The sequence below is a fragment of the Prinia subflava genome, chromosome 1 (assembly GCF_021018805.1).
Source record: "Prinia subflava isolate CZ2003 ecotype Zambia chromosome 1, Cam_Psub_1.2, whole genome shotgun sequence".
Lineage (NCBI taxonomy): Eukaryota > Metazoa > Chordata > Aves > Passeriformes > Cisticolidae > Prinia > Prinia subflava.
The window spans coordinates 97,638,603-97,662,582 of NC_086247.1; the positions used below are offsets into that span (position 1 = coordinate 97,638,603).

General features: G+C 44.0%; 1 protein-coding gene across 3 annotated transcripts in view; it reads right to left on the bottom strand.

The window, feature by feature from the left end:
• The window catches only part of RAMP3 (receptor activity modifying protein 3), a 55,695-nt gene that overhangs the window by 25,714 nt on the left and 6,001 nt on the right, over positions 1 to 23,980 (bottom strand). For all 3 annotated transcript variants that reach the window (XM_063404774.1, XM_063404784.1, XM_063404794.1), the window contains exon 2: positions 2,494 to 2,523. In XM_063404774.1, coding sequence (XP_063260844.1) covers positions 2,494 to 2,523 — 30 coding nt within the window. The remainder of the gene's footprint in view (positions 1 to 2,493; positions 2,524 to 23,980) is intronic.

Below are 23,980 nucleotides of genomic sequence, written 5' to 3' on the forward strand. Positions count from 1 at the left end.
ATAGTCACTAAAGGAATTGTCTAGAGATCAAGTTCTATGAGCAGCAGATGATGGACCTTTGGGTTTAATGTGGAGAAAAGGAGGCTCGGGAGACCTTATTGCTCTCTACAACTTCCTGAAAGGAGGCTGTATCCCGGCGAGGTTTGGTTTCTTCTCCCAAGTAACAAAAGACTGAACAGCTCCAAGTTGTGCCAGTGGAGGTCTATATTGGATATTAAGAAAAATTTCTTCACCAAAAGAGGTGGAACAGGCTACCCAGGGAGGTAGTTAAGCCACCACCCCTGAAGGTATTTAAAAGATGTGTAGATGCAGAACTCAGGAACAAATTTCAGTGGCAGACTTGGCAGTGTTGGAGTAACAGTTGGACTCAAAGACCATAGAGGTCTTTTCCAATATAAACAATTCTATAATTCTATGAATTATCTACAATTATCAAATGCTGAAATTACAGCATATAGATACTAGCAAAAAAAGAGTTAACTTTGAGCAAGCCTGTACTTTTTCAACCTATGATGGCAACTCCAGTACATTCAGTCAGTCAAATGTTTTTCTCATCCAGCACATGCCTGCATTGGAGTACAAAGATAATATTTTGATATTTCTTATAAAATTGAAATTCTGAAAAAATTCTCTTCAGACTAATGTGTTTGATTTTGATAAGCCTGAAACGTTTTGATGAAGCCATTAAACATGTCTTGCTTTACTTCTATAGATGGCCCTATTTTGACCATTCTTCTGTAGAAAAAATGCATTAACACTGAAAGTTACCTGTAAATATATGCATATAAATATCTTTAATACAAATGTCTAAACTAAATTAGTTAGAAAAAACACTGTAATATTTTCCCTTCACAGCAGCTCAAATCCAAGAAATGCATTTACCTGAACAAAACTGCAACCCTAACAAACTGGTGTATCAGGGAATGCCCGAGAGCTCTGGAGGAACAGCTTTTTTAATAATAAAGCCAAGGAGAATAGACAATTTTCTCCTAAAAAAAATTTTCACTGAGAACATATTTACACCAGAGAGAGAAGGTATTTCTTTTGCTTCTATTAGATACTTTGAAAGCAGGATCCTATCACTGCTGAAAAGAGCTGGTAGTTCTAATTTTCTGTGGTAACAGCCAAACACATTGCCTGAGGCTAACTGAGGTCAAAATCATGCAGGACTTTGCTTGGTAAGAAGTGAAGTCCTAATGGCCCCACTCATTACTATCTAGTAAAGAAAACCCCAAATTCTAAGGCAAGATGACTGGTCTCAGGCTTCACATAATAATGCAGCCATCACTCAGAAGCTTGACTATCTCCATTTGAAATGAGGCATGTGATTGTAAAACAGGCTTGAGTGAAGATCATTCCACTGAGGAAGGAGCTGGCTCCTTTGGAGCCTGGGCAGGAGCACCTTGCAATTTAACTCCAGCTCTCACAGCTGACTCTTTAGCTGGCCACTCTCTCCGTGATGCTGTATGACAAATGACAATCATCTCATCTGGCCAAATAAACACTTTGCTTTCATCTATTTGCTAAAAGCAGCAGGCTCAAAACAGGACAGCCTATGCTGCACCTGAAACCGTAAGTCTACAACTTCCTACAGACCACAAACCTCTCCAGGTGTTTGTCTCACTCACTGGGACTTAATCCTTGCTCCCTCATCATGTCTGACTGTCAGTGCTCTTAAAGCTGACATGAAGCCTTCATCCATGTTGGCAAAAAGTCAGAACTACAATTAATCACCCCTGATAGAAATGGCGAAAATTACCACACAGACGCAGCATAATTTTATTCATGGGAGGTTAACATGATAATATGGATCCTGCCTACTTAAGTGTTCCCGTCAATTCATCTGGCAGCTGCAGCAGTTAACAGTTACACTTTCCGAAGCTAGACCTGCAGATGAATGCTAAAGCTGTGCAGAATTCAAAACTAGATATGAAAATTGCATAGCTCACAACTTAAATCTGACACTGACGCTTTGCAAAAGTTATGCAAAGCTTCTTTTTCTGGCAGGGTATTCTGAACAGCCAGCTATAATTTGATTTATAACTAAATTTGACAAAGTATTAAGTTTTTCTTCCAGTTTGTCACGTGGGCTGACAATTTACTCCAGTCCCTTCCCAGTAGGGTGTTAGAATGGATTTTCAATGCCCTTGGTATTTTTGGCTATCTGTATTTAAAACTTCAGTGTTTTGCAGGGTCATAGAAAAAAAACCCTCTATCAGAGTCATTTGAGCACAGTCTGATGACTTAAGAATTTCCGTCTAAACCCCTGACCAGAAGAGCTCAAAATCATGGATAATTTTGCATTTTCACCATCACTATTGAGAATGACCTTTACAAAACACTACAACACTCTCTTTGCATACAGCCAATGCACAAGACCAGCTGTAAAAAATGCATGACAGTTGACTAATTGAGATGAGATAGAAGTGTTTCTCAGATGTCAACCATTAGCAAAACAGAAACAGAAGTTTGAATTTTTGAAGTAAAGCTCACCTGCGAATCCAAGCGTCATTAAACCATTAACTAGGAAGGGAAAAAAAAAAGAGATGAGTTAGACACCCCTACACTCTTATATAAAAGGATTAGTGCAATTACAAGACAAGTAGAGGATAACTACGTTTCAGAGGATAACTACAGAATATTCAAAATGCTTACTCAAATATTAGTTTCAGTTTTCTTAAAGAGTATGTCTGAATGAAATAATGAGCATTTAGAGAACATTATGTTTTAAAATTCCTTTTTATCTATCCTTTAAATGCCTGAGTCAGACTTCTTATGGGTCTGCATATACCACCCCCTCCTCTAGTTTCTAGTATTAAGGATTAGGGACAGGGCAATTTTTACCTCAAGCTTCTTAAGGGTGAAAAGGCTCAAGAATATAACACATACACTTAAAACATAGGTATACTGCACATTCTAATATGTAGAGAAAAAAAAAATCCTCTCATTGTTAAGCAAACGCAACCATAAGTAAGCATCTACTCTCTTTGTTAAAAGCATATTGCTGTGTTTAAATCTCCAGCTTTTGCACAGCGAAGTCACACATTTCAAAAAACATTACAATCAAAACCTATAAGCTTCTTACGCAGAAGTTATGCTAACACAGGTATGTCGGAAGAGCATCCAAATGGAAACAGACTATACCAACAGAAGAGGTCGTCTGATTAGTGATTTGCAGTATATCCAAATGGATTAAATTAACAGAAGCCCACTGTGTTTGCACAGCTCCAGCCACACCCAGAATTTTGTAATAGCTAAGATGGACATTGATTCAATTATTTTTGATGTCCCACAGAAAAATAAAAATTGCTGACAAATCTTACATCAGAAATTCAATTAATGATTTCACACAGATGGGTGCCTCCCTGTTAATACAATACATAGTACCCCAGCAAAACGAATCAAGATATATGTAGCAGAGTGCCAGTACCAATCATTAATCTAGACCATGGTCACTGAGAAGTGCCAAGCTGTCAACTGAGTTAACTGAAAATTATTGTGTACATGCATGCAAGAAGAATTTAGATCCTTCTAAGGAACATATTTTTCTTCCAGAAGAGCATTAATCTCTGTCTTAGTTACAAATGAGCCAGAATGTGATGTGAAGAGCAGGAATCCACACATCAGAACATTGTTCTGCGTCCAAACACACAGGGATGAAACTCCATAATACATTCTGATGGCTGTATCTGTTTCACAAATAAAGCACTTTCTTTCCAGGCTATTAGTAGATGGACTAATAAACATACCTGATTCCCTAGGTAGGTTTTTCTTGAATCCTCATTTGAAAATGTGCCTTACTGACCACAGAAGACTGAAGATCCCATTAAAGGCACACACTTTACAATGAACCCAAACCCACTCATTCTAATTAAACAGCATAGAGTGCACACAGGTATCTCAGGTACTACCCTGGAAGATCACAGACTGCACCTCCAATTCTTATTCTATCAATTCCTATCAATGTGCTCCAGATCTTTCATAGTTATGGCTGCAGTAATCCACACAAGACCACAGCAATATATATAAAGAGAGGGTTTACAACTAGAAAGAACCAGACTGCCCCAAGTGTCAGTGAGGAAAGCTATGGAAAATTAAATACTGAAAAAAGGCTTACAGGTTAGTGCTCACAAATCCTCTTGCCCACAAGAAAATGTGTTTGTTTGCATTTTTGGCTTTGCTGATAACAAAGTAACACAGGATGTTTTCCACCTATTCTTAACCAAAAGAGTCCGGATACCTTCAGAGAAGGGTAAAAACAGCCCTTTAGATTACCATGCACCACCCCTCTATTTTCTTTCCTCTGAGATACTCAACTCATAACAAAAATTTAATTAGGAGACTACGCATGTTGGCCATGATAGTTTACCCAAAAACTTTCCAGTAGCTCTTTTAAGATGGGGGAAGCTTAGCTTTTTTCTTGAAAGGCTGATTCTCTCATCAGCAGATTCAGAGAAGCAGCAAAATGGGTCAGTGTTGAAAGGTGTTACCAAGACCCCAAGATAAAACAGTTGGCATACACTCCCACCTCAACTAACATTTAGGGAGAGAAAAGGAGGTTCGGATTAACCGTACTAGCTGCCTGAACTGGCTGCTCACTTTTTTTTTCTCCATACACGGTAGTAGCATGTGCTATCATCCCCAGCATCAGCTGAATGGGATGGGAACAACCAGGCTAGAGCCAGAGCAAGAGGTGAAGCAAAGTATCATCAAATGAAGGATGAGGAAAAATAGATTTGAAGGGCTTTTGGAAAGAAAAAGCGATGATAAACAAAGCAGGAGAGTGTTGCCATGAGATTTTTTTCCTGTGTGTCGAGTGCTCATATTGAAAGAGAATGTGCAGCTTCTCTCCCGCTTGTTAATGTAAACACTGGCCATGTTTTGCTAACTGTCTCTCATTGTTTACATATTTCTAGCTGGGAGGAGAAAGGTGACTGACGGTTAGCTTGACCAGTGTGGATTGGAAGGTGGGGATTCCATCCTCCAATGGATGGACATTATAGGAAATGTATATAAGTGACTTTGTAAATAAACTTCGGAAGTTCCGGCTTCCAGCCCTGACCTGCTCGCAACTCAGAAAATGCCTATGGAGTCCCTCTTTTACCGTCAGGTCCCGCGGTGGCATCTGGTGCCCAACCGTGGTCAAGTAGCAAGCTCGTGAGACAAGGAAAAAAGAAGAAAAAAATCTGCCCTCCACAAGCTGCGAGAAACCCACGATGTTCTCAGAGAAGAAATTCTGTTGGAACTGTTCCAGTCCCTTCTGATGTCCCATGACGCTGACCTGATGAGGACTCACGTAAGAGAACTGTATGCCTGGGGAGAAACCCATGGATTTTTTGTAGTGCTGGAAATGCACTTTATATTGGGCCATGGAAAACCCTGGGGAAAAGTCTTTTTTCATCCGTCCTGGACAGAGACATGAGAGCAGACACCCTTTTAAAAGCATGGACCACAGTTTTCTTGTTTTTAAAAGAGGCTGGGGAAGAATTTGAAACAGACTCTGGGTTTTCGACAGAGAGCAGGATTTCCTCTTCTAGCTCTGTCGCTTTCGACGATGAATGCTTTGAAGCAGGGGATAAGCAGGAGGCCCCCACCCCCATATCGGGGGTTGGGCGTGGCCAGCGGGGTTTTTGGAAGGGCTGCGAGGTTTTTTTGGGTCCTTTTCCAGGGTCGCTGGGCACGGGGGGAGCTGGTGAGCTGCGGGGGCAGAGCGCGCCATGTCGGCGCCCGCCGAGCCAAGCAGCCGCCGGGCTCGGCTGCCGCCACTCCATCAGCGCTGCACCCCGCCCCTTGCGAGCCCGGCCGCGCGCGGGGTCCCCGCCGCCGCTTGCGGTGGCTGCTGACCTCCCCTCGCCGCCACCGGCGCCGCTACCAGGGCGGGTTCTCTGTGTCCCGCCCTGCGGCGCGGTGCCGCCCTGCCCCCGCCGGCCCGTGCCGCAAGGCAGCCCGCAGGGAGCGGGTTGGGTGCAGCCGCCGCCGCAGATGCGGCGCCGGCCCGCCCCGTCCCGCCGTGTCCTTCGCCACGCATACGGCGCCGAGACGGCTCCGCGCCACCGCCGCACCCCCCCACCACCAGCCTGCCCTGTCCCAGCGCCGCGCCGGTTGCCCTGCGCGGAGCACGCGGGGCTGCCACTGCCCCCTGCCCCGGCCATCCCCATGCCGCCTGTGGAGACCGAGCTGGTCACCGGGGTGGCCATGCCGCGCTCCCGCGTCCCCAGCCAGCACATGCAGGCTGAGCGGGGAGCGGGGGTGGCATCTGTGCTGCCACCATTGCCTCCTGACCGAGCAGGAGCCAAGAGCTGTGGCCGATCAGCCACGACCCCCAGCCCATCACCCCCCCGCTCAGAGCAGAGGCTGAGTGTGTCGCTGTCCCCCGCCCGCCCCCCCAACGGGGTCGAGCCGGCTGTGGGGGATGATAACGGGGCAAAAGCGTTGTCAGATATGCACGCTTTCCCTGTCATGAAATGGGATGCGGCTCCTAGTCCAGCATCCCAGCCGAATCAGGCTGCTGAGCTAATGGAGCTGCTGCCTGAAGATGCAGCTGTGCCCGAGCCAGTCCAGGGACCTGTGGGCATGGTTCCACAGCCTCAGAGCCATGATGCCCCATCGTGGGCAGTCCCGTTTCCCTTATCAAGGGATGTGGCAAAAAATAATACAAGCTTCACTGAGGCAATTCAATGGATTAGTGCAGAATTTGAGAATCTGGTATTTCCCTATGAAATAAGAGGCTTGGTAGTAGCATTGTTCGAACCTAAACAGGGTTCTACCTTTGAGGAAAGTTGGAAATTCCTAGCTGCAGAAATGGCTGTCAAAAATAGCCACTTGCCTCGAGACGATCCCTTGTTTGGGGTCGGGGCCGATCTACTTACTGGGAGGAGCGAATATGCTTGCCCTGCTGTACAGATTGGCCTTTCTCGCACTGTCTTAGATTTGTGCAGATACATAGGGATATCTGCATTGATAAAAACCATGTTATCCTTCTCCCCAAAGCAAGACTTCTCAGACATAGCACAGGAGCCAGGTGAAGCCTTTCATAAATTTCTATCGCGTCTGATGCATTTTTTAAAGACGAGAGTCAAGGATAGCCCTTTGAGAATGATATTGGTAGAGCAATTAGCAAAGAGCCATGCTAATTCTGCTTGCCAGAGGCTCCTGGAAACCATTCCAGAGACTTCTAATGTCCTGGAAATGGTCCAGACCTGTGCAGTTCTAAACACCTGTGATTCTATGGTGCCTGCCCTGGCGGCTGCTCCACAGCCAGCTGATAAGGGGCTGAATAATGAACATAAGACACAGGCAAATATTCAGGCCAGTGGAGAACAGGAAAAGGAGGCACAGAAAGTGACTCCCTTGTTTTTCTGCACACAGTGCGGATGCTCAGACCATACTGCAGAAATATGCAAAGCAGTGGGTCACGTTGAGGCCGAGCCCATGCCAAGCCCGAAAAGTCGGAGGCGAAGAAAAAGCCGAAGACATCAGGGGAACGAAACAGTTTCCCAAGCTCTAGAACGAGCAAAATTCTCTGGCTGGCCTGCAGCCAGCATCTTAAGTGTAGGAAGTGTTGATGTTGCCACATAGCGATGGTCGAATTTTCTTTGGACCTTTGCAGTGGTTTCTACGTCCACATCCTATGTTGCATGCATTCTTTGAGAGAAATTCAATTGCTCAATTTGTGTTTTCTAAGTTCTCTATCCTCAGATTCTGGGATCCTTGCCATGAAGGTGGCCGCTGCAAGTCTGCTGAGCTGCCTTAGGTGCATTGGACTGATCCTGTTTGATCCTGAAACCTTGTGCACCCTGTGCCACCCATCAGAGAAGCCTCTTCGAGATCTGATTGACATGGACACAGACTGGCATCCTCTCATTTCCTATATGGTTTCCATAGTGGTTTTGGATCCCGTGGAACTGCCATTGCAGGACTGATTGGACTGGAGCAGTGTGATGCTGTGAGAGCCAGCGGACTGTTAATCATGGACTCAGAGGAACTGTTTGCTATGGTCAGTTTTATGTACTGTAGCCATTGTGACCTCTGTGGGGAAAGTGCATGTTGTTTGGGGTTGTGGTTTTGGGACAGAACTTTTGAGGTTCAGAATTTTGAATTGGGTGGTTGATTTTTCTTGGAATGCTCCTGCCTTTGCACCATATATTCCTTTGCATCTTATAAAAATTTTTTTTAAAAAAAAAGAGGGTTGTTGGTTAAATTATGTTAGACTACGCTCGAGATATTTTGAACAGGTTATCGCAAGGGATTCAGGGTGAAACCCTGCGTAGCAAAGGCAGAATCAGACCAACGTGTAGCCCTCACACCGCCACCAAAAGGAAGGTCGGTGAACTTTATACAGGTTTTTTCTTTCTCTTTTTTCCTGTAACATTATTGTTCATTTTTCTTTTTCTGTTTTCTTTTTTAATATACTTAAAAGGGTGAGATGTTGCCATGAGGTTTTTTCCTGTGTGTCGAGTGCTCATATTGAAAGAGAATGTGCAGCTTCTCTCCCGCTTGTTAATGTAAACACTGGCCATGTTTTGCTAACTGTCTCTCATTGTTTACATATTTCTAGCTGGGAGGAGAAAGGTGACTGATGGTTAGCTTGACCAGTGTGGATTCGAAGGTGGGGATTCCATCCTCCAATGGATGGACATTATAGGAAATGTATATAAGTGACTTTGTAAATAAATTTCGGAAGTTCCGGCTTCCGGCCCTGACCTGCTCGCAACTCAGAAAATGCCTATGGAGTCCCCCTTTTACTGTCAGGTCCCGCGGTGGCAGGAGAGAGTAATGGAAAATAAGAAAACTGAGGGAAAAAAAACCCAATTTTTTTTTTCAGAACTTTCTTCAAGATCTTGTATATGAAAAATCTCATCTAGACGTTCACTAGAACCTCTTATTATCTACTCTCTATACTCCTTTTGCAAAAAGACATCATTCTGACACTAAAAACGGGAGTTCAAAATGAGATTCACCGCTATATGTAAATACACAACTGGGATACACAACATGGTAACTATCCTGTAATATTGTCAAGTATGTAAGCTTTTTCTGTGAAATGGAAAAACATTTCTCAATGTTTGTTTTCTTTCTATACTGTTATTATTAACTGATATTTTTCCAGAGGCTTAAAATAAGCACTAAATGTCTGCCTTGTAACTACTTCAATAAATCTGAAGCATCATATGAATTGCAGTGTGTTCTCCCTACTCCACCTTTCTCTAAACATGTTTTATGAACAATTCTGAAAATCTTGCGTAAATATGTGAGTGAAATGTCAAAATTTTTCCTTGTCTGAATGTTTCTTCAAGATGCCATTACTGGCAATATATAAGATATTTTGAGTGGCTCCCATACTGTCTCAGAATAATTCTTATTTTAACAGATAAAACTGCTGTATGCACCTTTTAACCAGCAATTACAGCAGTCTAATACTGTGCATATTCTTCAAAATTTGTGATTTTTATTCAAAACCTCATTTTTATCCATCATAATTTTCATAAGTAAAAAGAACATATAATGCACAGATACTTCAGGGTATCTAATGCAAAAGAAATTCCCTGTGGAAATTACTTCTCCTTTGCTCTCACTCAATGTCAAGAGGCATCCTACTACATCAAAAACCCCACTGTTTACAATGGCGTAGGGTTTCTTTATTATCTGTTTCCTGGGTGTCCTGGGGTGACAGGACATTTTCATGCTTTGTATCCCAAATCATGGGGTTTTTTTTCCTGTTCCCAGGTGCCCAGTTTGTTTTGTCTATAGCTGAGCCCCTCCCCCGGCTGCTTGCTTTTGGCTTGCTTGCTGCTAGCTTTAGGCTGCTTGGCTGGCTTTGCTCTCTTGCTTTCTGCTTTTTGCTTGCTTTTTGCCATTTTTCTGCTTTTGTGTTTCCCCTTCTTTCCTTCCCTGAAGACATCGGAACCTGCTTCGGGCCCTGATTCGGGAACATCAAGGGAAAACCCCCCGGAGTCTGCACCTGAGAGAAGCTTTGGCACCCTCCCCAGCAGAGACTGCTCACCCTCTCTTGGACTGGTGAAAACATTTCTTGTCATCTCGGACTGTTTTTCTTGTGTTGGGGAGTGTTTTTTCGTTGTTTCTCAATAAACAAGTTTTTTCCACTTTTCCTCTTAGGAAATTCCTCCCGAACCCGGTGGTGGGGGAGGGAGTTGTGGGAATTTTGCCCTAAATTTGTCCTAAACTAGGACAAACATTTTTGGTGGCCCGTACGGGGTGGCGATCATACAAAGTGGAAAAAACTTTATTCTAATAATATTTTGGTTTCTGTTGTTTTGTGGGCATATTGGTATGTCTCTTTTTGAAGGTATAATGTCATTTGGAGTGAAAGCCTGCCTCTATTTCTGGTCATTAGGGTTCTTGGAAGTTTTAATACCTTTTTGGTCGTTAGGTTTATTCTCTTATCCAGCAATAGCTCCGATATTGTCCCTGATGCATAGCTTTTGTAACCGTGGGGCACTAACCAGAATATTTATCGGGCTGGGCTTGGTTGTGATAATTTGCAAGAGGTTTATAAAAATGTTGCTATCATTTCCAGGAATGGATGGTTCATGGTTGTGGTTGTGTACTCAGTTTGTTAGGGGAGAAGCAGGGGAGGAGGCTTTTCAGCCTTTGCTCTCCTTCTTTTCCTCCGAATTGTTTACATCTCTATTAGAAAATGTTTGGTCCTCCCTGACTGCCAAGGACACCATCTTTCTGGCATTTAATTTAGTAAGCTTCCTTTATACTGTCTGCAGTTTATATAAGATGAAGGCTGAGATTTCTAGAGGGGCTGGTGAGACTCCTGATTTAGGACTAAAACCAAGGGTGAAGAATTCTGAGTGGCGTGGGAAATGGGAGGATATGGGCCAAATTTTAAAGGAGTTTTCTGATCCTGTAGTCTGGGACTTTATATCTGAACAAATTCAGAACCCAGCTGAGGTGGTAAAGTATCTGAAAGAGAGGTGCCATGGTAACACTAAGGAGGAAAGGATCATTGCAGTGAACTGGGCCCTGGCACATGCTTATCGCACCCTGCTAGATACTGTAGGGCAGCAGATAAAGGAAAGGGAACAGGGAGATAAATTAGTTACTGTCCCAGACACTCAGGCTGCAGCAAACATCCCAGGCTCCAGGCCAGTAGTTAAACCAGAGAGTAAGCCCCAACCAATGGCTGTTGCTGCAAATACAAAAGGTGGAAAGTGTAAAAGCAAGACTGACCGAAGGGTGGAGGATGATGATGACTTGTCCGATCCCCTTGAAGGAACCTCCAAGACATATGTCTCAGGAAAGAAGGATAACCAGGCTTAGAGGGGCCCTGCCTCTAGCCAGGTAGAGGTTAGGGAAAACCGAGTCTTTTGGACTGTGTGGGTTCTATGGCCTGGCACATCAGAGCCACAGAAATATAAAGCTTTGGTTGATACCGGTTCTCAGTGTACCCTAATGCCGTCAGAACATGAGAGAACAGAACCTATTTCCATTGCCGGGGTGACAGGGGGATCACAAGAATTGACTCAGTTAGAAGCCAAGGTGAGCCTGACTGGGAAGGAGTGGCAGAAACATCCAGTTGTGACTGGCCCAGAGGCTCTGTGTATTCTGGGCATGGACTATCTCAGGAATGGCTATTACAAAGACCCTAAGGGGTTCAGATGGGCTTTTGGAATAGCTGCCGTGGAGGCAGAGGGCATTAAGAAATTGAACACCTTGCCTGGACTGTCAGAGAACCCATCTGCAGTAGGACTCCTGAAGGTAGAAGAGCAACGAGTACCTGTTGCCACCTCGACAGTGCATCGCCGGCAGTATCGAACAAATCGAGATGCTGTGATTCCCATTCACAAGATGATTCGAGAGTTAGAGAGCCAAGGGGTGGTTAGTAAAACCCACTCACCCTTCAACAGTCCCATCTGGCCTGTGCGTAAATCTGAAGGAGAATGGAGATTGACCGTGGATTACCGTGGTTTGAATGAAGTGACTCCACCGCTGAGTGCCGCTGTGCCGGACATGCTGGAACTCCAGTACGAGCTGGAGTCCAAGGCAGCAAAGTGGTACGCCACAATCGACATCGCTAATGCGTTTTTCTCCATTCCTCTGGCTGCAGAATGCAGGCCTCAGTTTGCTTTCACCTGGAGGGGCATGCAGTACACCTGGAACCGACTGCCCCAGGGCTGGAAGCACAGTCCCACCATCTGCCATGGACTGATCCAGACTACGCTAGAAAAGGGTGAGGCTCCAGAACATTTACAATACATTGATGATATCATTGTGTGGGGAAACACAGCAGCAGAAGTGTTTGAGAAAGGAGAGAAAATCATCCAAATTCTCCTGGAAGCCGGCTTTGCCATTAAGAAGAGTAAAGTTAAGGGACCTGCTCAGGAGATCCAGTTCCTGGGAGTGAAGTGGCAAGATGGACGGCGCCAGATTCCTTCTGATGTCATCAACAAAATCACAGCTATGTCCCTACCAACCAACAAGAAGGAAACACAAGCTTTCTTAGGTGCCATAGGTTTCTGGAGGATGCACATTCCTGAATATAGTCAGATTGTGAGCTCTCTTTACTTGGTTACCCGCAAGAAGAATGATTTCTATTGGGGCCCTGAACAGCAACAAGCCTTTGCCCAGATCAAGCAGGAGATCGCTCATGCGGTAGCCCTTGGCCCAGTCAGGACAGGACCAGAGGTGAAGAACGTGCTCTACTCTGCAGCCGGGAACCATGGCCTGTCCTGGAGCCTTTGGCAGAAGGTGCCTGGTGGGACCCAAGGCCGACCACTGGGATTCTGGAGTCGGAGCTACAGAGGGTCTGAAGCCAACTACACCTCAACAGAGAGAGAAATCTTGGCCGCGTATGAAGGAGTCCAAGCCACTTCAGAGGTGATTGGTACCAAGGTACAACTCTTCCTGGCACCTCGACTACCCGTGCTGGGGTGAATGTTCAAAGGAAAGGTTCCCTCCACCCACCATGCTACCAATGCTACATGGAGCAAGTGGATTGCCCTCATTACACAGCGCACCCAAATTGGGAAACTAAATCGTCCTGGGATTTTGGAGGTAATTACAAATTGGCCTGAGGGTGAAAGCTTCAGTCTCACTGGTGAAGAGGGAGAAGAGCAAGTGACCCGTGCTGAAGAAGCTCCACCATATAACCAACTGCCAGCAGAAGACACACGCTACGTTCTTTTTACTGATGGTTCCTGTCGCCTTGTGGGGATGAACCGGAAGTGGAAAGCAGCCGTATGGAGCCCCACACGACAAGTCGCACAAGCTATCGAAGGAGAAGCTGGATCGAGTCAACTCGCAGAGCTCAAAGCTGTTCAATTGGCCCTGGACATTGCTGAAGCAGAGAAGTGGCCAAAACTTTACCTTTATACTGATTCCTGGATGGTAGCCAATGCTCTGTGGGGATGGCTGAAGAGATGGAAGGAGGCGAACTGGCAGCGCAGAGGAAAACCAATTTGGGCTGCTGAAGAATGGAAAGACATCGCTACCCGGTTAGAGAAACTACCTGTGAAGGTTCGCCATGTAGATGCCCATGTCCCTAGAAGCAGAGCTAATGAGGAGCAGCAGAACAATCAGCAGGTAGATCAGGCTGCAAAGATAGGGGAGTTGAAGATAGATCTTGACTGGGAGCACAAAGGAGAGCTTTTCCTAGCACGATGGGCCCATGATGCCTCAGGCCACCAGGGTAGAGATGCCACCTATAAGTGGGCACGAGACCGAGGGGTGGATCTAACCATGGATAGCATTTCTCAGGTTATCCATGACTGTGAGACATGTGCTGCCATTAAACAAGCTAAGCGGGTGAAGCCCCTCTGGTATGGGGGGCGGTGGTCCAAGTACAAGTATGGGGAGGCTTGGCAGATTGATTACATCACACTGCCTCAAACCTGCCAAGGCAAGCGCCATGGGCTAACCATGGTAGAAGCCACTACGGGATGGTTGGAAACCTACCCCGTGTCTCATGCCCGCAACACCATCCTGGGCCTTGAAAAGCAGGTCCTTTGGAGGCATGGTACTCCTGAGAGGATTGAGTCAGACAATGGGACTCATTTTAAAAATAATCTTATTAACAACTGGGCTAGGGAACATGGCATCGAGTGGGTGTACCACATCCCCTACCATGCACCAGCTGCAGGTAAAGTGGAGAGGTACAATGGATTGTTAAAAACCACTTTGAAAGCACTGGGTGGGGGGTCTTTCAAGAACTGGGAGCAGCATTTAGCAAGAGCCACCTGGTTAGTTAACACTCAAGGTTCCACCAACCGAGCAGGTCCTGCCCAGTCTGAGCCCCTCAATATAGTAGATGGAGATAAAGTCCCAGTGGCCCATGTCAGAGGTTTGTTGGGGAAGACAGTATGGATTAATCCTGCCTTGAGTACAGGCAAACCCATTCGTGGGATGGTCTTTGCTCAAGGACCAGGTTATACCTGGTGGATAATGCAGAAAGATGGGACAACCCGTTGTGTACCTCAGGGAGATCTGATTGTGGGATGATATCATTGTTCGCTGAGCGTTACCACCATTGTCTGTACGTTAGATCATACAGATATGAGACAGAAGGAAACGTGAAAGTGTCAAAGGTCCGAGCAAGTAAGATGGAAGGAAATGTGTAAGTGTGGAAGGTTTGAGCAAGTGAGAAGAAAGTTGTTTTTTTTGTGTTCAGTAACATGTTCACGATATGGGATAAGGGGTGGAATGTCCTGGAGTGACAGGACATTTTCATGCTTTGTATCCCAAATCGTGGGGTTTTTTTTTTCCTGTTCCCATGTGCCCAGTTTGTTTTGTCTATAGCTGAGCCCCTCCCCCGGCTGCTTGCTTTTGGCTTGCTTGCTGCTAGCTTTAGGCTGCTTGGCTGGCTTTGCTCTCTTGCTTTCTGCTTTTTGCTTGCTTTTTGCCATTTTTCTGCTTTTGTTTTTCCCCTTCTTTCCTTCCTCCCTTCCCTGAAGGCATCAGACCTGCTTCGGGCCCTGATTCGGGAACATCAAGGGAAAACCCCCCCGGAGTCTGCACCTGAAAGAAGCTTTGGCACCCTCCCCAGCAGAGACTGCTCACCCTCTCTTGGACTGGTGAAAACATTTCTTGTCATCTCAGACTGTTTTTCTTGTGTTGGGGAGTGTTTTTTCGTTGTTTCTCAATAAACAAGTTTTTTCCACTTTTCCTCTTAGGAAATTCCTCCCGAACCCGGTGGTGGGGGAGGGAGTTGTGGGAATTTTCCCCTAAATTTGTCCTAAACTAGGACACTGGGCATTCATGATTTTAAGAGATCATTTTAACTAGGGTCTGTCTGAATACAGAAAGGCAAGATGAGCTAATACAAGCATCAAACAGTTACCTTCCAAAGCCTTTTCTAAAACTCCTCCCTTGGGGTCAATCCAATTACACACGGCCAAAACATGACACAGACTGAATAGGCAAACAAACCCAACACCTTGATGGGAAAGCCCAGAGCCCACTATAAAAGTGGAAGGAAAGGAAAAATAATACTATTGGTACAAAAACTAAACCACCTGTCACTCTTTAAATAACTCTCTGCACAACATACATGGCTCAGAAGGTCATCTTTTGTTCTCAGCTGTACCAACTGTACTTTTGACACTTCTTTGTAAGAGGAGTGGAATGGGGAGAGAGGGACAGGACACAAGAGCAACATCACATAATGTGAAAGCAACCAAGGAAATGAGGCAACTGAAGTTCACAGAGACAAGCAATGACAGGAACTCAACACAAAGGAAGGATGCCAGGAATAAACAAAAGCTTGCAATAAATATAGTACTTGAAAGAAGCGTTACGCTTGCATTCAAAATTGGCCCTGAAAAAAATGTGTCTCAGAGTATGGAGTGGCAGGAGCAAGGTACATCTGTTGGCAGAGTACACTGATCTATCTCCAGGTTCAAGAAGTTTTCTTGAGAGCTAGCATAACATGAAACTCAGCTTTGCATTATCTCCTGCTTTGATGCTGAATCCTTTTTAATGCTCTTTTTATCCCCTTGTGTCAATGGTATGGAAGATGCATATATAGCCATAGAAATATAACATATAAAACTAAAAGGACAGCCCAATGCTTACTTTATCACAGTTTGAGGAACTACATTATTGTTTTTAAATTGTGAAGGTAATTTCAGACTATTAACTGTTTTGGACACTCGAGACTTTTTCCTGCAGAGCAAAAAAATCATGAAAGGAAGCAAATTAAAGCCTTTTCATTTCATCAATAGAAATCAACAGGGAATGTGTCTGAGGGCATCAACTGTTCCAACCCATGCTGGTACAGAATTCCTCAGCTTTCCAGCGACTGCAAGGAAATGTGACCATTATTCTGAACTCATGCTTCAACTAAGAATTTTCAGAGTAAGAGTACAAATTATTGTCCTTTACATTTTTTTGAAGGTCTCAAATCAGTTCTGGCAGCATATTAATAATGCACCTCAATTTCTGAACAGTTTTTCTACTTCCAGAAGTGTGTTGGATGAGTTTTCTACTACTTTGAAACTGGTATGCTCTATTTAAATAAATATATAACCAGTATTTTTAATAAAATATTTCTTTCTCTATTAATAATTAATCATTTATCAAATAAATAATTAAATTAAACACACTAGTTCAACAACTAACTTGTGAAGGTGTTTCTTAGCTGTACACTAAGATCTGTATTGTGCTTGAAGTTGCATGGCTCAGCCTGAAATATAACAATGTTTTCTTCAAGCCTCTTCTGTCCCATTACATTTTTGATGAAGTAGTATGTAACTGAAATGTAAAATACTTTTTTTAATAACCAATGACTTTCAGACTGCAAATAAACTAAATATCCCAAGAGTGGAATCAATCGCTTGAAGTAAACTTTTTTCACACATTTACAAAATTAGCGTACACAAATGTAATCCTTTACTCGAGATCCATTCTTCCAGAAAGTAAAACTGAGGAAGGGTAAGAGGAATACATTTGTTCCTAGACTAGAAGGAAATCTGTGGCATTAGAAATGGTTTAAAGATGACATTCAGCAACAAGCGCAGCTTCACCAGCAGGTCCAGGGGGGTGATCGTTCCACTCTGTGCTGCTGTGGCCTCACCTCAAGTCCTGTGTGCTGCTTTGAGCATTACAAGATAAAAAATACATTAAGCTATTAGAAAGCATCCAATGGACAGCTGCAAAGATCACAGAATCAGTTAGACTGCAAAGGACCTCTAAGATTACTGAGTCCAACCTATGACCTTGTTAACAAGACCAGAGCATTAAGTGCCACATCCACTCTTTTCCCAAACTCTTCCAGGGATGGTGACTCCACCATCTCCCAAGCAGCCCATTCCAATATCCAATCACCCTTTCTGTGAAGAAATTCTTCCTAAAATCCAACCTAAACCTCCCCGGTGCAGCTGAAGACTCTGTCCTCTTGTTCTGTTACTGATTGCCTGGAAGAAGAGCCTGACCTGCACCTGGCCACACCCTCCTTTCAGGCATTTGTAGAGAGTGATAAGGTCTCCACTGAGCCTCCCTTTCTCCAGGCTAAAAACCCCAGCTCCTTCAGTCACTCCTCACAGGACTTACCCTTTAGACCCGTCATCACCTCCACTGCGCTCCTCTGTACTCGTTCTAGCACTTCAATGTTCTTCTTGAAGTGAGAGGCCCAAAACTGCACACAGTACTAAAGGTGTGGCCACAACAGTGCTGAATACAGGGGGAGAATCACTTTCCTACTCCTACTGGCCACATTACTTCTGATACAGGCCAAGATGCCATTGGCCTTCTCAGCCATCCTGGCTCATGTTCAGCTGCTGACCAGCACCCCCAAGTCCTTTTTCACTAGGCAGTTTTCTAACCACTCTGCCCCTACCCTGCAGCGCTACATGAGATTATTTGGGCCAAAGTGTAGGACACTTGGCCTTGTCAAACCTCAGACCTATTGACCCAGCCTGTCCAGATTCCTCTGCAGAGCCTTTCTATCCTCCAGCAGATGGACATTTGTATCCAACTTGGTGTCATCCACAAATTCACACAATATAGACTTGATCCCCTGATCCAGATCATCATTAAAAATAATAAACTGGGCCCAACACTGATCCCTGGGGAATCCCACTAGAACCAGACACCAACTGCCTGCAACACCATTCACCACCATTTTCCTGGCCCAGCCATCTAGCCAGTTCATAACCCAGCAAAGAGTGCTCCCATCCAAGCTGTGGGCTGCCAGCTTCTCCATGAGTATGTAGAAAGCAGTCAGTGTCAAAGGCTTTGCTGAAGTCCAGATGGTGAATGAGGAAGCCATACAAGGAGCTGCTTCGGTCACTTGGCTTATTCAGCCTGGAGGAGACTGAGAAGAGACCTCATTGTGGTCTGCAGCTTCCTCATGAGTGGAAGAGGAAGGCCTGGCACTGATCTCTTCTCTGTGGTGTCCAGTGACAGAACCTGAGGGAATGGCCTGAAGTTGTGTCAGGGAAGGTTTAGGTTGGTTATTAGGAAAAATTCATTACCTAGCAGATGACTGGGCACTGAAACAGGCTCCCCCAGGAAGTGGTCACAGCATCAAGCCTAAAAGAGTTCAAGGTGCATTTGGACAATACCCTGAGATACATGGTGTGATTCCTGGGGTTGTCCTATACAAAGCCAGGAGCTGGACTTCAGTGAACCTTGTAGGTCCCTTCCAACTCAGGCTGTTCTATGATTCTATGATACAAGGTGGAAGGAAGAGAGTTGCAGATGATTACACACACCAGGAGGTGCCTACGGTCAGCAGAGGCAAGTACAACGTTCCTAATAAACCCAAATTCACTGAATTGACTTCTGTGCGTGTCACCTAGGACATAAGGCAAAGACTGTAATTCACCATGTATCTATTGGTCTGCCAAAGGCTTTGTGCTCTTTGTTTCCATCTAACTTCTGCCTGCACGACCCGGTCTTCTGAGCCTTGGCATACAGTAGTTGTCACAGAAGTGTGTAACATCTAGAACAACCAGACCCTAGCTCTTCCTGATTCATGACTCCAGATAAATACACTTCCAGCAAATGTGTTGGGAAGGATGAAATAGAAAAGTGTTATAAATATGACTGCTTAGATTTTGGGAATATGAAACCTACAAGCGAGATGGAAATGAAGGCAAGCTTTGACATGTAAGATACCAAGCCATCCAGCTATTGAACAATGGTGTAGCTAAGCCAAAGGCAATTCCCCTTGATCAAACAAGACCCTCCTGCTTGCCAAAGGTGGCAGAGAAGAAAATGGTAATCCTATAGGCTGTATGTAAATGCTATAAGATTTGTATCTTGCAATGGAGTGGTTAGTGTAAATCAGAATATTCAGCCCAAAAGGAGATTTATTGTACTGTAACAAGAACTTCGCTCTCTTTCTGGCCTGCTTCTAGCTGTGCCTAGCAGCTCTAAGCAGTGCCCTTGCACCCATGCCTCATGCAACAAACCATGTGTTCACAGAGCTGCCTTGTTTCCAGAGATATCTCGTCTATGTCCAAGCTGTCTTGTGTATCTCCTACACAAATGGAAGTGGAAAATCTTTTTTTCACCCCCTAAACATCTCTACTTCTTCAGGTTCACTATAGCCTTGTGAAGTACTACTACTGAGGCCTCCATTTTACATGAACTACGGAAATAATGACAGAACTAGTAAGAAATCAGTCTAAGCAGAAACCAGTAGCAGTCTTAAGTGTGAGCCAGCAGCAGTCTGGTGCCAGTACCTATTCCACCACTATCTCCTCTCAGAAAATGTTACCAAAGCAACTGAAGAACATAATCTCTCTGCCCAAAAGATGATTGTGAAATGTATCAGCAGTGCAATTTATGGGAAAGGTACGTCAACTAATGAGACGGCATAATTCTGATTCACTGCTCTCAACAGTGAGACAGTTCACAATTACTGTTGAGGGACTCACTCACCCCAGACCACATGAGAAATGTGACAGCCCCTGAAATTGGCCATCTGCATCCAGGACCTCAGCTTAACACTGTTATCACCTGATAACACATATTTGACCTAATGGCTGCTCATTATTGCAACCTAGATGTCTGTCATTAGTCGAAAAGTCAGGAAAACACAAAAGAAAATGTGACGTGATGTAAGGTTTCCCTACAATAAGGAAAAAAAGGCAGTATAATACAGACTATTCCATACCTAACCACCTGTGAAAGAGTGTGAAACACCAGTCACGCAAGGGCAATAGAGGTTCCAGTGAGGTAGCCTGAAAGAGAAGTCAATCGATATTTTTTTTAATAACTTTGGGAAGGGGAAATGACCCTTGAGGATTTCATAGACAAGGGTCACTTCATACTCCCTCCTGAGGAAGTGTTTAAAACCATAGGATACTTGAAGACATTTAAAGTGCCTTCTTCCCTTGACAGACAGAACATTTAAATCAAGATACTACCATCATAGAAGGCCTGGGAAAAAATATTTTTTCCTTTTCTGACCAGATGATAAAAATTCCCACCCTGTACATCCACCTTCTCTTGATGCTGCATGTACTCCTCTCACAGGTTCCTAATGCTGTTACATACCATGTTGAGGCATTATATCAACATCAGTCAAGTGAAGTCATGTTTTCTTTCAATTCTATACTGACTATGAAATATTAAGCTGGCTTGCCCATCCAAATACGGGTTTTTTTCTTCAACAGCCCAGCTTGACTACCAGGGTTCCAGAGCCCTGGATACTCACCTACATGATCATAGAATGTTTTAAATGACATGTTGCCATGAAGAACGCACAAGAACAATGAAACACCAAAAAAATTTCAGAGCTTCACATGTCTAGTTATACTACTGTATATATACCAGGTCATAGTAGGTGTGAGCAGCTTTTTACAACACCACCCTTGCTACAAGGAATAAACACTGAAAATAGATCCTTGCATGGCAGCATGATCCCTGGACATCATAATTTTTCCTAGGTGTATAGGTATATGGGAAACTGCAAAGCAACAGATTCTGGCATAGGAAATTACGTAGGCCAATCTACTGGAGTAAATCATTCCACTGGGTGCCTATCAAGCCACTCTATTACAGACCTTCTCAGCTGGACAGGAAGAAAGAAAATATAATGAAAAGCTCATGGGTCAAAAACAGGGAGAAATCACTTAACAGCTACCATCATGGGCAAGAAACTCAACGTGGTAAAATTAATTCCATTCCTTGCCAATAAAAATCCGTGCAGGGTAATGAGAAATAAAACCAATTCTTAACATACCTTCCCCCTACCTCTCTCTTGTCCCCAAGCTTAATTTCACCTCTAATTTTTCTACCTCCTCCTGCTGGAACAGTGCAGGGGGATGGGGAATGGAGGCTGCAGTCAGTTCATCACACATTGTCTCTGTCACTCCTCCATCCTCAGGAGAATGACTCCTTACACTCTTTTCCTACTCCAGTGCTGTATCCCTTCCACAGGAGACAGCCTTCCACGAACTTCTCCAACATGAGCTGTCCCCACACACCGCAGTTCTTTGTGAACTGCTCCAGCATGGGTCCTTCCATAGGGTCTCAGGTCCTGCCAGGAGCCTGCAAACTTCTCACAAGGTCACAGCCTCATTTGGGCATCCACATGTTTGGGAATGGAGCCCTCCAGGGGCTGTAGGTGGATCTCTGCTACCAAATGGCCCTCCATGGGCTGCAAGGGCACAGCTGCCTCACCCTGGTCTTCAGCACAGGCTGCAGGTGAATTTCAGCTCTAGCTCCAGCAACACCTCCTCCCCCACCTTCTGCACTCACTAGAGTTGCTTGTCACATATTCTCCACTCCACACCTGCAGCTGTTGTTCTGCAGCAGTTTTTTCCCCATCATAATTATGTAATCCCAGAAGTGTTCCCACTGCCACTGATGGGCTTGGCCTTGGCCAACAGCAGATTCAACTGAACAATATTGGCTATTCTTGATTCATCTGTAGATCAGAGTTTGTTTAGCTCCAATACTACCAGTGGGCCTGCAAAACAGTTTACCTAAATCTGCCTGCTTTCATAGTCTCAGAGATGTTCTAAGGCTGGTACTTTCTGTGGCTTTGCTCCCATATGGCAAGCAAACTTTTTCATCTAAAGCCTGAGGGAAATCCTCCTAAGGATTTTGGAGTCACACAAGAAATAAGTAGAAAGGAGAGTAGATAAGAATGAGTACTCTCCTCCCTCTAGTTTTGCAAATGTGTCAACAATACTTTTACTCATGAAGTTATAAGGAGCTCAATTTATTTATACAGCAGTGGAGTGGTATACTCTGACACCAGAAGGAATCCCTCCTATCTTCCAGATCTTTTGTAGAACAAGGTAAAGAAAATCTTACAGTAATTTCTGAACCCAGCCTAGAACATCTACTCAAAGACATATTCTTCAGAAAGATTTCCAGTGTACATTTCAAGACTGCAATAATCCCCCATTTGCTACAAGAGGTGTTTATTTTACATTGTTCCTACCAGCACTTTTTATTTCTTTGACAAGTTTTGTTTTCTAAATCACTGAATGATAAAGTATGAAGTAGCTGGGAGGAAAAGAAAACCTAAATATTGTACAGGCATATTTGGCATGGAACATATGAGCCATATAGCATCAAGCATCTTTACGGTGTTGCAGTGCACATTCCACCTGTTCTGTACTGCTCCATTAGAAAGGTAAGACAAAGAGGAGTTAGAACCTGCGTTAGCTAAAACTCACTGAAAATAGGAAGTCTAAAATGCCACATTACTTCACAGAGAGAGATTTTTCTGCCCATTTTCAAAAATATTTAAATCCAAGAAAAGAGCACTAACATTTCTTTCCAAAAATCTTAAGATACAGAAAGAAAACAAATATTGAGAAGCTTAATTTTCTTTTGACCTTTACTTCGCAATGCTCTCTGACTTTTTTGCTGTTTCTGGTTTACAATGGAGCCAGTTAAATAGAAACTGGACCGATAGCTATTCCAGCAATATTATCTCTACTTCATTGTGTATCACTAAGTATTTGATGGTAAAAAATTCCCCAAACATAGCCCTTCAAATATGTTCAGCAGTCACATTTACTAATGGCACAGGTTACCATTCCTGAATTCAAATCTATCTAGGTTCACTGGTAAAAAATAAGAGATTTCCATTATTTTTTAACATGATACAGTAAATTCTGACTTTATGTTAGCTTGAAATACAGACATAGCTTATAAAAAAACTAAATATTGGTCTGCTTCCTAAAAATAAAACAGAAATAGAGGAGATTTCATGTGCACTGAATGACACTTGATGACTTCATGGAAATAAAAGCTTCAAGTATCTCTTTACTGAAAACCAAAAGAAATTTATTTTTCCTATTTCTCTTGAAAACATAAGCTTAATGCTTTATCATTGTAAGTTTACAATACACATTGCTAAATACATTTAGAGAAACGTCTTCTAACATTAAATTGGACAAGTTATGTTCTTGGTACATGGAGATCCTTGAGGAGTAAAGCTGGAACAACTCACAAACTCAAGAGATGTGGAAAGACAGCATTACACTTGTAGTAACTTGTCAAAAACAAGCATGAAGAGAAAATCTCTTCCACAGTTCCATGTGGCTACCAGACAGCAAAACCCTGACACGAAGGCTGAGATCCCCTTCACAAAAAGGACCACCTCCACTTCAAAGCTACAGAAAGTGTGCCTGGGTATCCCAGAGACAGCCACAGCTCATCAGACAATACTGACTACAAGCTCATGCCACCACATCAGAAGAACAGCCCTGAAGACACTCTCCAGTCACAGAGCGTCAGCAAGAGAGATCAAAGCCTAAGTCCAAGCGCTGAAGTCTCAGAAGAAACCTGAGCATTGTATCCTACTGATGAGCACTTGAATGACTTCTATAAGGTTACATTTCCTGTTCCAGTATCTCCCCATCTCTTCACAACACTTTACAGCTGTGAAATCTCTTCCCCTTTTTGCTAAGGGCAGGAGGGCCTCCCAGAAAAAAGGCTGCACAGCCTGTCAAATATCAACCTATGTATTTTGAGACAACAACAACAACACGATAATATTTTATAACAATTAGAGTCTCTAGCATGAGTATCTCTGGATACAAGA